At 45.2% G+C, this 17,179-nt stretch overlaps 3 protein-coding genes across 6 annotated transcripts; 1 reads left to right on the top strand and 2 right to left on the bottom strand.

The window, feature by feature from the left end:
• On the bottom strand, positions 48-6,969 carry PEX11B (peroxisomal biogenesis factor 11 beta). The gene is made up of 4 exons (XM_001927969.4): positions 6,863-6,969; positions 5,957-6,072; positions 4,788-4,989; positions 48-1,257 (listed from the first exon to the last, which is right to left on the bottom strand). Exons 1-4 carry the CDS (start codon positions 6,916-6,918, stop codon positions 852-854), a joined length of 780 nt encoding a protein of 259 aa, XP_001928004.1. The 5' UTR covers positions 6,919-6,969; the 3' UTR covers positions 48-851.
• GNRHR2 (gonadotropin-releasing hormone (type 2) receptor 2) lies at positions 7,026-12,803 on the top strand. 3 transcript variants are annotated; one of them, XM_021088735.1, is made up of 4 exons: positions 7,026-7,159; positions 7,357-8,053; positions 10,872-11,082; positions 11,554-12,803. In XM_021088735.1, the coding sequence occupies exons 2-4, from the start codon at positions 7,544-7,546 to the stop codon at positions 11,964-11,966; spliced, it is 1,134 nt and encodes a 377-aa protein (XP_020944394.1). In that variant the 5' UTR covers positions 7,026-7,159; positions 7,357-7,543; the 3' UTR covers positions 11,967-12,803.
• Positions 10,408-13,950, bottom strand: RBM8A (RNA binding motif protein 8A). Of its 2 annotated transcripts, none has more exons than XM_001927860.5 (6): positions 13,794-13,950; positions 13,454-13,513; positions 13,251-13,328; positions 12,944-13,080; positions 12,531-12,667; positions 10,408-12,434 (listed from the first exon to the last, which is right to left on the bottom strand). In XM_001927860.5, the coding sequence occupies exons 1-6, from the start codon at positions 13,858-13,860 to the stop codon at positions 12,389-12,391; spliced, it is 525 nt and encodes a 174-aa protein (XP_001927895.1). In that variant the 5' UTR covers positions 13,861-13,950; the 3' UTR covers positions 10,408-12,388. The 2 variants fall into 2 exon arrangements, with proteins under 2 accessions (XP_001927895.1, XP_005663582.1); XM_005663525.3 differs by having other exon boundaries at positions 13,251-13,325.

Raw genomic sequence — 17,179 nt, 5'->3', positions numbered from 1 at the left:
GCAACAGGGGCCTCAGATGATCAGAACACACGGGACCAGACCAAACATCAATGAGCAAACTGATCTTTAATTTGCTAACTTGGAAGGCTTGCTTTCCATCATGGGCATGGGCCTCAGCTATTTACACAGAATCATTGTACAGTATTTACAGTAAGATGCTAGACACAGCATCATTCTGGATAGGCAAAGAAGGGGTAAGGAAAGGCTAAAACAAAGCCCTGAAATCAAAGGGAAAGCAGAAATCTGCAGGTGTGAAGAGAGGGAAGGTTAAGGGCAAATCATGAGGGAGGTTGTTGAGGTAGGCATGAGAGAGGAAGAGGAAGCATGAAACTACCTCTGGTGCATGTGGGAAGAGTCCATTGGGACAGAAAGCCTTTAAAATTGTGATTTGGAGTTTGAAAGGGAAAAATAACAGCCACAAGTCACCTTGGTGAGGAAAAAGAAGGCAGTTGGAACCTTACAGACCATACCTTCTACCTCCCATACCAAAAAGTAATCCTGTTGCTCATTAAATTCTTATGATAAGGGACTGAGAAGGTAAAACAGAGATGCAGAGACAGAATCTTAAATAGACTTAAAGGAGACACAGTAAAGAGTCAAGAAAGACAAAGACAATGCAATGAAGGAGGAAAAGAACAAAAACTCCAGCAGATCTGAATGTCAGAATCAACCTATCGAACTCACAAGTTATCTTTCCTCATCTTATCTCCCCTAAGCTCCTCCCCCTACCTCCAAAATCTCTGGATTTTAACTTTAACCAAGGAGTAGGGTCAGAATTAGGCTGGTACATGGGAACAATCTAAAATTCCACGTCATCAATTCAGTTCCCCTCTTTATCCTATACCAGAATATCAGGGCTTGAGTCGCAGCCAAGGGCAAATTAGGGTGAGAATAGACAGGATGGAGGACACGAGGCCACAAAGCCCCACAATCCCAGGGCCACAGCGCCAGAGGCCTAGTTTGTCCAGTGGAATGAAGAGATCACAGGCATTTCTGACCACATCCAGCAGAAGAGGGGGATGACCTCGAAGGACCCGAGCCAGGAGCAGAACTTGGAGCCGAAACTTCAGAGCCACTTGGGGCAGGGCTCCTCCTGGAGTCCCTGGACCCCCAGGGCCCCCAGTTTCAATTCCTCCTGGAACTCCTCCTCCAGAACCCTTCAGTCGCCGGCTACAAGCTGAAGACTCTTGTTCCATCAGTAGGCGAATCTCATAAGCATCACGGCTCAAATTCATGATGAGGGAAAAAAGATAGTACCTGGGATACACAGGGCAGAAGGGTCAGTAAGGATACATATATCCACTTAGCATATCCAACAGAACACTTAAACTCCCCCCACCCTATACTACCAAAGATATACATTAGAATATCAGAAGTGAAGGTTATTACTATTAGAAATGTCCTTCCAATCTTTCTGCAATTAATGTGTTTACGTGTACCTTAAGGTCCTGGCTTAAAATTAATGAGCACCATGAAATATTCCAAGATCAACTTCAAGTTTCACTTTTCCACTTGGCAACCCACTAGCACACACACATTCAACCTGAACTACAGTGTAAATTTGTTTTAAGGCATTCCCATCGTAGCTCAGTGGTTAACGAATCTGACTAGCATCCATGAGGACGCAGGTTCGATTCATGGCTTTGATCAGTGGGTTAAGGATCCTGCGTTGCTGTGGCTGTGGTGTAGGCCAGCAGCTATAGCTCTGATTGGAACCCTAGCCTGGGAGCCTCCATATGCCATGGGTGCAGCCCAAAAAAGCAAATAAAATAAAATAAAATAAAAGGACAACTTCAGTTGTTTCAAAGACTTAGACACATAGCACATTGAAATTGAAATATGTTAAAAGGAAAAGAAAATGAGGCTCAGCTTGCCAAATGTGTTAGATTATGAATTCCTTAAGAACAGTCTATTTTTTTATTTTTAATACCCTCTGACAACAATTGTCTGTATTCAATATAACATTCCTACCTCTGAATCCAACCGTATCTAACTATTATACTCCACCACCAATCTAAGCCATCACTCTTGCTTGAACTACTACTTTAATCTTTCAACTGGTTTCTCAGTGGTCACTCTTGCCCTCAACCCTCAATAATCTAATTTCATATAGTAGTTGGCATAAGTAAATCACACCATTATACCCTTTAAATTCTCCATGGTTTCCTTCCTATCACATTTAGACTAAAATATCTCAGACGGGCCTATAGAACACTGACCCTGCCTCCCTAACTCCATTTTGTACCATTCTTTCCTTCAATCACTATGCTCCAACCACACTGGTTTCTTTCTCTATTTTGATCCTGTTAAGCTTGTTCCTGCTTAAGGACCTTTACACTACCTAGTCCCTCAACCTGGACTATTTTCCCTACAAAATCTTCGCATGGCTGACTCTTCCTCATACCTCAGGTCTGGGCTCAAATGTCACCTCTTCAGAGAAGCTTTCTCTGACGTGCCCCCTCCCCATTCTAAAGTAGCAAGCTATTTATTGGCCACCACATCACCCTACTTTAACTTTTTGCATAGCACTGACCATTCTGATATTTTCTTTATTTATTGTTTCTTGGTCTCTCCCCATTGCAATGTAAGCTCCATAGGAGGAGGGATCTTATTTGTCTTTTCCACTGTATCCCTGTGTCTAGACTAGTGCTTGACTCAATAAATATTTATTGTATGAAATGAATAAACATGACATAGAAATTTGTCTAAGGAGTTACTTTTCCATACCACCCCAGCCATGCCTCTGCCCCCACAGCTCATACACCACATGCCTTGTTTTACACTGAGAAAGATGAAGACAAAAACCAAGACATAAGTAGAAATGGAAAGGTGCCAATATAATGTAAAACAACAAAGAGAATCATAGGGAAACAAAAAATAAATACAGGGAGTTCCCATCATGGCACAGTGGAAACCAATCTGACTAGTATCCATGAGAATACAGGTTTGATCCCTGGCCTCACTCAGGTGTTGCCATGAGCTGTGGTATAGGTCACAGACCTGGCTTGGATCCCGTGTTGCTGTGGCTTGGTGTAGGCCCCGGCGGCTACAGCTCTGATTCGACCCCTCGCCTGAGAACTTCCATAGGCTGCAGGTATGGCCTTAAACTGCAAAAAAAAAAAAAAAAAAAAAAAAATTAAATACATACATACATACATACATGTGATAGGTATACAGATAATTTCATTTTCCCAAATCATATTTTAAAATAAATAAATAAATACATACACACATACACGTGAGAGGTATACAGATAATTTCATTTTTCCAAATCGTATTTCCTTCCACCTTCATTATTAGCCTGCTCCTTAGCTCAAGCCAACATCATTTCTTGGCAACATCAGGACATCTCCTCCTCTTTAGCTCTACTGCAATCCATTTTCCATACTACCACAAAAAAGATCAGAGATTTCCTTTCTTTTCTTTTCTTTCTTTTTTTTTTTTTTTTTTTTGGCTGCACCTGTGGCACATGGAAGTTCCCAGGCCAGAGGTCCAAACAGAGCTGCAACTGGAGCCTACGCCACAGCCAGGACAACACTGGATCGGGCAATAACATATTTGAGCCATATCTCCAACTTATGCTGCAGCTTACAGCAACACTGAATCCTTAACCCACTGAGCCAAAACAGGAACTCCAAGAGTGATCTTCTTTAAAAGCAGTCTGAATCATGTCACATCCCTGCTCAGAACCCACTGTACTTAGGATAAAATTTATTTATTTATTTTTTGTCTTTTTGCCTTTTCTAGGGCCGCTCCCGAGGCATATGGAGGTTCCCAGGCTAGGGGTCCAATCGGAGCTGTAGGCTCCAGCCTATGCCACAGCAACGCGGGATCCAAGCCGCATCTGCGACCTACACCACAGGTCACGGCAACACCAGATCCTTAACCCACTAAGCAAGGCCAGGGATGGAACCCGCAACCTCATGGTTCCCAGTCAGATTTGTTAACCACTACGCCACAGCGCCACAACGGGAACTCCCTTAGGATAAAATTTAAACAAAACTAAACAAAAAAATCCTACCATTGCCTAGAGGGCCTTGCATGAATGATCTGGCCCCTGTCTATCTCTCCAGTTTGAACTTAAGTCCTTACTCAATACTGGCTTTCTTTCTATGTCTCTAATTCCATTAAGAACACACTGGCTTTCTTTCTATGTCTCTAATTCCATTAAGCCTTTCTTGGTTCAAGGTCTTAGAATGTGCTATATTCTGTTTGGAATGGTCTTCTCTGCTACTGTTTGCTTTGTATAACTTCTACTCAGAAATAAAATTTAATTTTCTCAAAGAGTTCTTCCTTGACCTTTTGATCTACATTAGCTCCCCTTGTTAGATACCTCATGAGATTCTACACTTTTCCACAAATATATGGTTTGGTGATTACTTGTTTTAAATAACTGACTCCCCTACTAGACTAGAAGCTTCATGAGAGCATGAACCATTCCTATTTGACTCTTTGCTTTATTATTCCCTGGCTCACAGTAAGCAGCTACTAAATATTTTTAGAATGAATGAATTAGCAGGCAGTGAGGGACATAAACTGTTTTACAGATAGAAGCCAAATTAAAGTAATATTATTAATATCTCATTTTGCCCAATCTTAGTCACCCATCATGAGAGAGCATCTGTCTTCCATCTGCTCCCATTCATGATTCTCTGATGGTTTAAGATCTAAATGAAAGATTAAGTGATTAAGATGTATATGTGCTGGGATAGATTGTTCTCTCATGAATGGTGGGCTATACAGTATGGAGAATATAAAAAGTCTTGCAGGACAAAAGCATATCAAACCTGAATGAACGCTGGGCCCACTTCTCCTGATCCACACGGGGAACAAGTCCAGACTTTCCGGCCCACAGGACATTATCGCAGGCGAAGTACAAAGCTCTATTAAGGTGACTAACAGTGATGCAGAATCTCAGGACAACATCTGATAGATGCACAGCTCGTTTGGCTGACTCAAGGGCATCTGCTGAGTTACCGAGGCGTAGAACTTGTGGGGATTAGAAAGGAAAAGCAAAAATTTGGGAGGAGAGAGGCAAACAGAGAGTGAGACAGAAAGAAAGAAAGAAAGAAAGAAAGAAAGAAAGAAAGTGAAAGTCGAGCAAGTGATAGAAACAATAATAACAATTTAAAAGAAAAGCGGAAACAGTTCATTCTTTTTTACAAGTTTTAATTAATTTCTGTGGCACTAGTTTTCTCAAATTTGCCCTGTTCTCTCCAATCCTTCATTACTCTTACCCCTGCTCTTTTATCTTACTCAGGAGACATGCAGAAGATAAGTGCAAGGGCAAATGAGGGACAATTGGAAGAAAAGGTCAAAAACAGGAAGGAAGTTCTCTTGCGGTTAAGAGGGTCAAGGATCTAGAGTTGTCACTGCAGTGGCTCTGTTCACTGCTGTGGCGTGGGTTCGATCCCTGGCCCAGGAAATTCCACATGCAAAACAAAAACAAAACACCCCAAAAAACAGGGCAGAACAAAGGAAGAATAGCTGGGGAGGGAGGAAGTGTTAAAATAATGAAAAGGCATGGAGTTCCCGTCATGGCGCAGTGGTTGGCGCATACGACTAGGAACCATGAGGTTGCGGGTTTGGTCCCTGCCCTTGCTCAGTGGGTTGACGATCTGGCGTTGCCATGAGCTGTGGTGTAGGTTGCAGACGCAGCTCGGCTCCCGCGTTGCTGTGGCTCTGGCGTAGGCTGGCAGCTACAGCTCCGATTGGACCCCCAGCCTGGGAGCAGCCCAAGAAATGGCAAAAAGGCAAAAAAAAAAAAAAAAGAAAAAAAAGAAATAAAATAATGAAAGGACAGGAACAGCTTTTTTTGTTTCTTTTTCTATTTTTAAGCTGCCCAGGAGGATGGAGAGGTCCCTGGGCCAGGGACTGAACCTGCACCACTGAAATGACAAAGCAGAACCCTTAACCACCACGCCACCAGGGAACTCCAAGAGGCATGGTTACTTACGCTTTCTTCCTAGGCTCAGATGACCCTCCAGCTGTCGAATCTGTTTCTGTAACTCAGGACTGGCCCCATGTTTCTGTAGGGCATGGCCAAGAAGGGAGCAAGCATATTGGGCGGCCCTGGAGGAGAGAGTGAGCGGTAATGTAAGGTGGAGACCTCCCTAATCTCCCCCTCAAAAACGTCCTCCTAAAGGCAAGTCTGGATTCCCCCTTTTTCCAATTTGAGACTACTCCCTTTCCTCCTCAAGCTCTATCTCCAGGCAGGGGAAAAGAAAGGCATAAGGATAAAAAGGAGCCTCGAAGAGTTTGGGTAGCACTACTTAGAATTGAGAAAATAAGAGATTTGACTACATGAGGCCCGAAGAGGACAAGGTGGCAAGGCGTCCATCACAAGCACTTCTAGTGTGAACATGTGTGTGTCCACGTGAGGGAGTGGGGGATAGCTGGAGGGGAAATTCTTCAGAAAGGTGAACTGAGAGATTTCCAAGGCTCTTGAGGGGAATCGAGACTAGAAGGCAGGACGGAGGCAGAAGAGTTCGCGGGTCAGTAGGATGAGGGGACACGGAAACTTCGGAGCGACTGGTCAGCTCTGGGGACAGAGTTCAGGTCGCTATCAACCACGGGGCGGATGCTCCTCACGCCACCACCACCCGGCGAGGGAAGTATTAGTCTCATGTGAACGCGCATCCCTGAGCGACCTCCCCGCTGGCCCACTCGTGCCTCAGTTTTCCCATCTTTCCCGTGAGCAAAAACGAATCACGGCCTCACGGCTGGTTCAAATCAACCCCTCGCGGTCCGTCCGGGCCCCCGTAGCCCAAGATGACCCTTTTTGACCCCCGTAGTGTGAACTGTCCTCGCTTCACGAGGACCTTCCTCTGCCCGCCCTCCCCCATTCCTGTTCGGGCCGCACCTACACAGCCGCTCCCGGGCCTGGCTCTGAGCGCTGAAGCGGACCCAGGCGTCCATGACAGCGGCGGCCCCGGCTCCGCAGCCCCACCCCCGCCCACTTCCCGCCCCTAGTCACGCCTACCGGACGGCCCAACGGTGTCGCGCAAGGGACAAACATCGTCAAAAAGAAATTTGAACGGAGCCAGCCACAGAAGCGGAGTTTCGGAACTAGAAGCACTTGTCTCTGGGCCTACACCTGCGTGTTTTTGTGGGTGCCTCCGTTAGCTCGCCTTCTTATCAGCTGATCTCTATTTCCTAAGTACGCCTCCAGAGGCACATTCTTCTTTAAACATTCGAGGCCAAGGGCGGGGCTTGCAGGATGGGGGGCGGAGCGAGAAGGTGCCGCAGTGCTCTTGCCGCGGCCGCTAGGATAAGGTTTCCCCTAATTTAGGATGCCCTAGGGGCTTGAGAAGTCTGTGGAAGTAAAAGCCAGCACCAGATCCCTGTTCCCTGCAGGATTCTAACACTTGGACCGATGACCTCCAGAATACATACGGAGAATCTCCAGATTCAGAGGCTTTAGTGGACTAAGTTCGCGAAATAACCAACTCCAGATCCTGAAAAGGAAAGAAGAATGAGTGGATTCAGCTAACCTCTTCAAACCCACACTTCATCCCCCCATCCCTTTCCCTTCCATGTCACCATGTCTGCAGGCAATGGCACCCCTTTGGGGTCAGCAGTGGGGGAAGAGGTCTGGGCGGGATCAGGAGTAGAGGTGGAGAGCTCAGAGCTACCCACCTTCTCAGTTGCAGCTAAGGTCCGGGTTGGAGTGACCGTTGTGCTATTTGTTTCTTCGGCTGGAGGAAACCTGGCCGTACTGTGGTCGGTGACACGGCCGCAACCCAGCCAGCTCCGCCCCTCTCCGGTACGACGACTTTTTGCTCATTTAGCAGCTGCCGATTTACTGGTTACTTTTGTGGTTATGCCCCTAGATGCCTCCTGGAATATCACTGTTCAGTGGCTGGCCGGGGACATCGCATGTCGAACACTCATGTTCCTGAAACTAATGGCCATGTATGCCGCAGCTTTCCTGCCTGTGGTCATTGGGCTCGACCGCCAGGCAGCCGTACTACACCCGCTTGGACCCCGCTCAGCTGGAAGGAAACTTCTGGGGGCAGCCTGGCTACTCAGTTTCCTTCTTGCCTTGCCTCAGGTGAGTAACTTGTCGGGACTCAGGGCTACACCGGACAAGAATTTGGGTGCACCACATGAGCCTTCAGATTCAAGGAGCGTGCTTGGCCGTGGTCACCATTAATCCTCAACGGAGAGACTCTGCTATCTCTTCCGCAAGTTAAGATCATTAATTTGTATTTTCTGCTACAAGCCTTTATTTTTACTACAGTTGGCTTCCATTTTTTTGTATCCTCCTAATCCCACCTTCTCCGCTTTCTTTGGATTATTGCAAAAAAAATTCTAGGGCATGGAGGAAACATACATGGGAAGACATTAAGAAGACAGTGAAATCAGGGGCTTTGGGTAAAACTTTGCGGTACCTTCATTCATCAGTTCAAAAAAATAATGTGCATCCTCCAGGTGCATTCAAATGCTCTATCAAGCATAGAGCAACAAAGTCCTGCCTTCAAGAAATGTATAGATTAGTGCAGGGTCAAATTAGTACTCAATTACAATACAGTGTGCAGTTAGGTATTACACTAAAGGTAAGCATAAGGAGCTAAAAACAATGTGTGTGTGTGGGGGGGCAGGTCTGACCCACTCTTGGATAGTCAGGGAAAGCTTCCTGACTTCTCAGAGATGTTATAATTTCTTGAAAGATTGGTGTTAAACAAGTTAAAGCTGGAGGAATGCTGGGGAGGATGGACAGTAGACAGTCACTAAGTGGCTGCAGCTAAAATTGAGGGCTAGAAAATGGTGAGTAATGAGCCTGGAGGGGTAGAACCAGATCACAAATAATAAACTCATACTTTATCCTGAGGGCAGTGGAGAGACACTAAAGTAAAAGATGGAGAATAACATAGTCAGATTTGTATTTTTTTTTATTCTAATCAAATATCAATATTGAAATGAACTAGAAATCTAGGGGGAAAAAGCTAAATATCAAGCATTTCCTTCAAAACACCCAAACCGTTACCACTATCTGGGGGGAGTAAAGCAGCAGCTCTGAGACCAGGATTAGGATTATGTCAGAGAGGGGCTACAATTTCAGTCTCTGGAATGATAGAGTCAGACTAAGATTTGATCCTTAAATTCTCAAGTATTATAACAACCAAAAGTTAGTCTGACTATATAGTCCTAAGACAAAAAATACTTCTTCCAACAATATGTTGCAAGACCTATCTACCCTAAATTTAAAAAAACAGCCTGTTGTGCAAAAAGAATTACAGTTGGGTTTATGTGAAGCAAATTTTAGACTTGAACTGGGAGTTAAAAAGAAGCCTGGTTTTGTTTGTATTACTTTGGGGTTTTTTGTTTATTTGTTTGTTTTTGAGTCTAGGTTCTATCACTAACTAGCTGGATGACTTTGGCTAAACCACTTGAAATGCATAGGCCACAAGATGATGGAATAGGAGATGAGTTTCATCCTTACTTACGGCCTGACAGTCTGACAGTGTGATCTCTATTTGCTTCAATAGTAAACTGGTGGTAACATGATTCAGGTGCAGAGGTTCTTATTTTGTGTTCCAAATTAGCAACCTCTTGTGTAAATTCTGCATTGCCCACATGCTGCATTTAAAATATTAGTGTCAGAACTCCAGCTGTGCCTCAATGGGATTGGTGGTCTCTCTAATGCTGGGACACAGGTTTGATCCCTGGCCTGGCATAAAGATCCAGGATTGCTGCAGCTGCAGAGCAGGTCACAACCACAGCTCAGATCTAATCCTTGGCCTGGGAACTCCATATGCTATAGAGCAACCAAAAAAGAAAAATAAATATTAGTGTCAGTAAAAAACTGTTAGTATGATGAAGGGAATATTGGTGTAGTTATATTTTTGTACACTCAAGTTTCCAAGTATCAGAAATAGTTGAATGTTTAGGTGAAGTAGTAGGTGGTAAATTGCATTAAAATAGGGAAAGGAGGGACAGAGCAGGGGTATGGAGCAAAATTTAAGTCCAGGAAACTTGCCTGTTTTTAAACGCCTTCTCAGAAAGTGTCAAGTGTTTCTAGGCATAATGCAAAACCACACCTCCTCCCCTTCCAAAAAAACCCCAGAAATATATGGACTCAAAATAGGGGAAGAGGAAAGACCACTCCCCAACTAGCTCACATAACCTGATCAAAACTCCAAGCAGTTCATGAAATTGTATGTCTAGGGCTGACACTATTCACCTTTCCTAAAAGTCCCTCATGCCTGCTGAAATCACTTTCCAAAATGCCTTGTATCTAGGAATCTGATACCTAAGCTTGCTTTTTGTCAAACTAATAGTGACTCAACCTGCCTCTCCTGAACCAAGGCACTAAGCTGAAGCTCTAAAATGAAAAATGGTCATTACTAATTCAACCCCAAAACTCAGCAGTTTACCAAAGAGGGGAAGGGGCAGCCAACAGCATTTGGAAAATCTTAAAACTTTATTACATTGTTTCACCATTATAGTTATTGTACACATAACTATTACTAAAGGTCACTTTACAGGGGGCTGCAAAATGGCCTGAAATTTTAGCACCACCCATTTTATACAAGATGTTTTTTCCCCACAGAATTAATCACAGATTAGGAAAATCATTTCGACTAAAAATGTTGGTGAGGTGGTGAAGATATCCTTTTATAAAGTGCAATGTCAAAAGAGTACTTGAGAAGGCAGGATTCAAGTCCCAGACTTAACATTGCCTAAGGGAAAGATAGGGATTTCAAGATACATCTCTAAACTTCTAAATATGGCACTGTAGATGTACCATTACTCAGCACTCCAGAGAATTACGAATGATATTGGAAGAGACAGTGTTGAATTGGTGGGTAGGTTGGCCAAGGAGGGTGAAGGGGGACCAGTTCTAATAGTCCTCAACTCCACTCCAGCTGTTCCTGTTTCATACTGTCCGCCGAGCTGGTCCAGTCCCCTTCACCCAGTGTGTGACCAAAGGCAGCTTCAAGGCTCAATGGCAAGAGACCACCTATAACCTCTTCACCTTCTGCTGCCTTTTTCTGCTGCCACTGACTGTCATGACCATCTGCTATAGCCGCATTGTCCTCAGTGTGTCCAGTCCCCGGACAAGGAAGGGGAATGATGGTGAGACCCCAACCCCCAGGCCCTAACCCATACCCTAAAGCTATTGCCTCTAACCTCATTAATTGGATTAACTATCTATCAAACCAAAAGTGAGATACTTACCATATCTCTAGCACCTGATGCTGCACATTTTATAGAATGCCTTCAATTCTAACCAGTCACTAGCCATCATTCTCTTGAGTCAGCTGGGCAAGAATTAAGGAGAAAGGTGATCAGTATTCTCCTTTGCTCCTGGACACCAACAAGTCTTCAAGTAGACTTCAAATAGCTTCATGTAACACAGCACCTTGGTCAAAACTTTTTTAAAAAACTTTTTTCCAGCATGTCTGTCATAATCCCTGGTGGGAGGAGACCATATAGTCCATATAGTCCCAGTCTGTAGGGGGAGAGGTCTGCTTCACTATTTCTACCCTTCCATCAATTCAGAAGCTGAGTGGTTCTGAACTTGGGTGTTATTTTCTAAATTCCCAGCCCCTGCCGGTGAATTTACCCTCCGTCGCTCCTTAGATAATCGCCCTCGTGTTCGTCTTCGGGCCCTGCGACTGGCCCTGCTTGTGTTGCTGACCTTCGTCCTCTGCTGGACACCTTATTACCTGCTGGGTCTTTGGTACTGGTTCTCTCCCACCATGCTAACTGAAGTGCCTCCCAGCCTCAGCCATATCCTTTTCCTCTTTGGCCTCCTCAATGCTCCTCTGGATCCTCTCCTCTATGGGGCCTTCACCCTTGGCTGCCGAAGAAGGCACCAAGAACTCAGCAGTGACTCCTCCAGGGAAGGAGGGTCTGGGAGAATGCACCAACAGGAAAGTCAAGCCCTTAGACAGATGGAAGTAAAAACAAATGCGGCGGCAAGAAAGGCAGGAGAAACAAAAGAGACATTCCTATGACATCCATTTGCTTTAGGACATAGTATATAGGAACAGAATAATTATTTTTTGATATCATGAGGACATCATCTACCCTTGCTCTCTTAGCTTCCAAGAAAAATAAATACTGAGCAGTATCTCTACCTTGATGCTAGCTAAGACTTAAGACTACATCTAATGTAGAAATTCACAAAGAATTCAGTTCCTGGGAGAACTATCTTCACAGTGACCCATGCTACCTTACTGTAAACAGTGCTTCAAAGCTTGCAATGTTAGAAAAGTAATTTTAAATGTAGAAAACAAAAACAGGCCATTTATTCATAACTCAAAAAAATACTAAGCAGGCAAGGTAAGAGATTAAATATAAACAGTGCTGCACCAGCCCCATTTCTTCCAGTCTACATGGTCAAATGGAATCGCCGGACAACACAACAGAGGATGGGTCAACGACGCCTCCGGTCTGGACTCCTGCTGCGTCTTCGGCCACCTCTAGGGAAAAGGAAAAGGAGCAGGGTGCATCAGATAGTGTTTGCCTTCTCCACTTTACCTCCTCTTGCCCTCGGATGGACCCCTTCTCCACTTTACCTCCTCTTGCCCTTGGGTGGACCCCGAACAAAACACCAGTCCACGCTGATCGGCTGTCCCATCAAATCCTGACCATTGAGCCCCTCCATAGCAGCCTGGGCCTCCTTGTATGTTTCATACTCAACTAGAGTATACCCCTGACACAAGTGAAAAGACAGATTATCAAAACCCTCCTATTCCATTAAGGTACTTTCTACTCAAATAGAAAAATATATAAATGCTAAACAACAAATGTACATCATATATCCCTATTATATTCAACTTGTCTGTCTCCTTCCTGTCTGTCTCTTTGATATGTCTAACAAAATCAATTTCCAATGTCATTTTATTTCAACTTCGAAAACATGGGAGAACTACCAATGCTAACTAAATCTTATGATAAAAGAGAGGCAATGGAGAATCACTCAGGATACCTTTAGATATCCCGTACGCCTGTCCAGGTTGAGGTGGATGTTTTTTATTTCCCCATACTCCGCAAATTTATCATGGATATCTTCTTCCGTGGCTTCCTCATGGACTCCAGTGACAAAGAGAATCCAACCTTCAACAGCTTTGGGGGAATGGAGATAAGTTGTTGGAGCACATGAAAGAAAACCTTCAAGATCACAGAAGGGCAGACTCCGCAGAGAGGGGTTAAGCTACCTCTAACCCCATTCCTACTAGGTTTTATTAGCCCCTAATTCCCTACAGGTAGATCCCTACAAGCTTTGTTTTACTTACAGCGTTGTGGTCCGGGTTCATCGCCATCCTGCTCCACGCTGTCATAATCTTCACGCATCCGCGCTCGAGACCCCTCTTCTATTAGAAACAGACAGGAAATCACCGGAAATTCCCTTTCTCCCACTATCACCATGAGTTCGAACAAGGACTCCACAACTTGTAGCTCTCACCATTCCAGACCCATTCCACCCACGAATACTCACCGGAGCCAAAGCCACGGCCCTTTCGTTTCTTCGCTTTTTCTTTCAGTTTGTGGATGCTCTCTAGAGCCCCAGAAATCAAAGAATGAGTAACAAAAATAACAGTCATTTACAACAACAGTCTCTTTCCAAGACATCATCTGAAAGCTACCCCAGCACTTCCAGGCTCAGTCCCTTCCCGGCCCGCCCCCATGTCTCCCAAAGGGGGCGGAGTCTCTAACCAAACGAAATCCGGTTCCCGGGCTCCCATCCTCCCTGCGGGGGAGAAGGGGGATTATATTTTCCTAATACATCCATCTCTCGCACCTTCCCCGCTTCCCGCAGCCGCCTCCACTGTCCTCACCGTCCCCATCCTCATCCATCGCGAAATCCTCGCCCCCGGCCTCATGAAGATCCAACACGTCCGCCATCTTGCCTTCTCTCTAATTCTCTGTGCAGCTCAGGCACTAGGCTCCTCCGGAAACTGTCGCGGAGGGGAAAGGTTGCCAGTGAAGGTGACCAATCAAAAACTAACTCTAAGTCCCGCCCTCGGCGCAGTGAAAAAAACGTAATGGAGGCGCGTCTAGTTGAGGATGTTACCCAAGTGTTCCCGTAGCCATTTTGAGCAGATTGTGAGCCAGAGGCTGAATCTCTGGGAGGGACGCGCTAGGGGGTAGGCGGGGTTAGTGACTTCTTAAGCAGGGCAGCCGACCGGAAATACCACTAACGGTGAAACCCAGCCTAATTTTTTTAAATTAGAGGATTGCTTTCCATCTTATTTAATTCCGTACTAGGAAATGGAAGTTGAAGAAATTTTTTTCTCTAAAAACTTCCAGGCCTATAGTGTTCTGAGGAGCAGCCAGAACTCCTCAGATCTGTCATGGAAGTTTTAACAAACAAACAAAACAAAAAGCAAAAAGTTTAGGGAGTTCCCGTCGTGGCTCAGGGGTTAACGAATCCGACTAGGAACTGTGAGGTTGCGGGTTCGATCCCTGGCCTCGCTCAGTGGGTTAAAGATCCGGTGTTGCTCTGAGCTGTGGTGTAGGTCATAGATGCGGCTCGGATCTGCGTTGCTGTGGCTGTGGCATAGGCCTGTGGCTACAGCTCCAATTAAACCCCTAGCCTGGGAACCTCCATATGCCACAGGAGCGGCTCTAGAAAAGTAAAAAAGACAAAAAAAGAAAAGAAAAGAAATAGTTTACTCAGCAATGCTGCCTCAAAAAGCTGCTTCTGGGGAGTTCCCCTCGTCGGTTAGCGGTTAACGAACCCGACGAGGATCCATGAGGATGTGGGTTCCATCCCTAGCCTCCTTCAGTGGGTTGAGGATCCTGCCTTCCCGTGACCTGCGGTGTAGGTTGCAGACTGGGCTTGGATCCTGCGTTGCTGTGGCTGTGGTGTAGGCTGGCAGCTGTAGCTCGGATTGGACCCCCTAGCCTGGGAACCTCCCTATGCCTGGGTGCGGCCCTAAAAAACCTGCTTCTGGAGCGTAATGCATCTCGGACTTTCTTAAGAAAACCAGCAGACCTGGTTGTCCATGAAATACAATTGATGAGACAGATGTATACTTTTCTTTAAAAAAAAAAAATCTCTTGGCATTCCCTTGTGGTGCAACAGGTTAAGGATTTGGTGTTGTCACTGCTGTGACTTGGTGGCTTGGGTCATTGCTGTGGCATAGGTTCAGTCCATGGCACAGGAACTTCCACATGCCTCAGGTGTGGCAAAACAAACAACTTGGGAGTTCCCACTGTTCCTCAGGAGGTTAAGTTGTTTCTGTGAGGATGCAGGTTTGATCCCTGGCCTCATTCAGTGGGCTAAGGATCTAGCCTTGCCATAAACTGGGGAATAGGTTGCAGATGGGGCTCGGATCTAATGTTGCTGTGACTATGGCACAGGCCTCGGCTGTAGCTCCCGTTCCATCCCCACCCAGCCTGGAAACTTCCATATGCCACAGGCATGACTGTAAAAGATTTAAAACTTAAAAACAAGAAACCACATCTCTCAAACTCTTCCCTCACTCCTGGGGATTTTTTTTTTTTTTTTTAAGTTATGTCTTTAAACAAAATAGGGAAAAACAAAAACAGGAGCTTTAACTTCTTTGAGCATGGTACAGATAGTTCACATTTAAAAACCTATAAGTTGAGACAAAACACATATTGCCCCGACATTTTGGGGCAATTAAACAAATAGTGGATTGAAGATTCAATTATTAATATTTAAATCAAACAATTATGAATGCCTACACACACACACACACATCTAATATTAAAAGAGGTGCTGGAGGGAGTTCCCGTTGTGGCGCAGTGGTTAATGAATCTGACTAGGAACCATGAGGTTCCAGGTTGGATCCCTGGCCTTGCTCAGTGGGTTAAGGATCCGGTGTTGCCGTGAGCTGTGGTGTAGATCGCAGACACGGCTCGGATCCCACGTTGCTGTGGCTCTGGCGTAGGCCGGCGGCTACAGCTCTGATTGGACCCCTAGCCTGGGAACCTCCATATGCCGTGGGAGCGGCCCTAGAAAAGGCAAAAAGACAAAAAAAAAAAAAAAAAAAAAAAAAGAATAAAGTTTTGACTCACACAACCTGCTCTACCTATAGCTCCAACCCCTTCCACCACCATTCTTCCCTCTCACCCATTAAGCTCCCCCTATTCATTCCTCCAGTCATACTGTACTCTTTCCCATCTTAAGACTTTTACAACTCTCTGTTCTTACTCCACCTCTTCACATAGCTAATTCAACCCCATCCTTTAGTCCTCTCTGAAATACTGCTATCACCCTAAGGGGTCTTCTCACCTCTTCTCTCCTTCACTCTGCTTTCCTTCACAGAACTAAATCCAAATCTTTTATTACCTTGTTTACTTTCTAACTTGCTTATTGTATGTTTTTCCCATTAGAATGTCATCTTTTATTTTTTAATTTTTTTAGGGCCATACCTGGGGCATATGGAAGTTCCCAGGCTAGGGGTGGAATCTGAGCTGCAGCTGCAAGCCTACTCCACAGCCACAGTCACGTGGGATCCAAGCCACGTCTGTGACCTGCACCACAGCTCATGGCAACGCTGGTACCCACTGAGTGATGCCAGGAATCAAACCTGCATCCTCATGGATACTGGTCAGGTTCGTAACCCACTGAGCCACAACAGGAACTCCTAGAATGTAATCCTCATGGCAGAGATTTTTTTTTGGCCATCCCGTGGCACATGAAGTTTCTGAGCCAGGGATCAGATCCCAGCCACGGTTGTGATCTGTGCAACAGCTTTGGCAATGCTGGATCCTTTAACCCACTCTGCAAGGCCAGGGGTCAAACCTCCTTCCTGGCACTGCAGAAACACTGCTGATCCTGTTGCCCCACAGCAGGAACTCCAGAGATTCTTATTTACGACTATTGCCTCAAAGTTAGATCAATGCCTACCTTATAGTAGCCATTTGGGGAATACTTATTGAATGACTATCCAGAGAGCAAGAAATTCTGTATACCTGATGCTCTGTAACTGGAAGGGGGGGCCTTGATAAGGATTTTGGAACTTACCTTATAGGCAAGACATTTTTCTAATTCAATGTTTAACTATTCATAATTTTTTTTTTTAGGGCTGCACCCAGGGCTTATGGAAGTTTCCAGACTAAGGGTTGAATTGGAGCTGTAGCTGCTGACCTACACCACAGCCGCAGCAACCCAGAATCCAAGCCATGTCTGTGACCTACATCACAGCTCATGGCAACGCTGGATCCTTAACCCACTGAGCGAGGCCAGGGA

Source organism: Sus scrofa, chromosome 4 (genome assembly GCF_000003025.6).
Source record: "Sus scrofa isolate TJ Tabasco breed Duroc chromosome 4, Sscrofa11.1, whole genome shotgun sequence".
In the NCBI taxonomy this organism is placed as follows: Eukaryota; Metazoa; Chordata; class Mammalia; order Artiodactyla; family Suidae; genus Sus; species Sus scrofa.
Note: the sequence above shows the minus strand (reverse complement) of the source record. Positions and strands in the feature narration are given on the sequence as shown.

Coding starts and splice junctions, on each gene's coding strand:
- GNRHR2 (XM_021088735.1), top strand. CDS start 7,544: ATGTCTGCAGGCAATGGCACCCCTTTGGGGTCAGCAGTGGGGGAAGAG. Junction 8,054..10,871: donor TCCTTCTTGCCTTGCCTCAG/GTGAGTAACTTG, acceptor ACTCCACTCCAG/CTGTTCCTGTTTCATACTGT. Junction 11,083..11,553: donor GACAAGGAAGGGGAATGATG/GTGAGACCCCAA, acceptor CTAAATTCCCAG/CCCCTGCCGGTGAATTTACC.
- PEX11B (XM_001927969.4), bottom strand. CDS start 6,918: ATGGACGCCTGGGTCCGCTTCAGCGCTCAGAGCCAGGCCCGGGAGCGG. Junction 6,073..6,862: donor GCCCGGGAGCGGCTGTGTAG/GTGCGGCCCGAA, acceptor TCTCTCCTCCAG/GGCCGCCCAATATGCTTGCT. Junction 4,990..5,956: donor TCTGAGCCTAGGAAGAAAGC/GTAAGTAACCAT, acceptor AATCCCCACAAG/TTCTACGCCTCGGTAACTCA.
- RBM8A (XM_001927860.5), bottom strand. CDS start 13,860: ATGGCGGACGTGTTGGATCTTCATGAGGCCGGGGGCGAGGATTTCGCG. Junction 13,081..13,250: donor TGAACCCGGACCACAACGCT/GTAAGTAAAACA, acceptor ATTCCCCCAAAG/CTGTTGAAGGTTGGATTCTC. Junction 12,668..12,943: donor GGCGTACGGGATATCTAAAG/GTATCCTGAGTG, acceptor CACTTGTGTCAG/GGGTATACTCTAGTTGAGTA.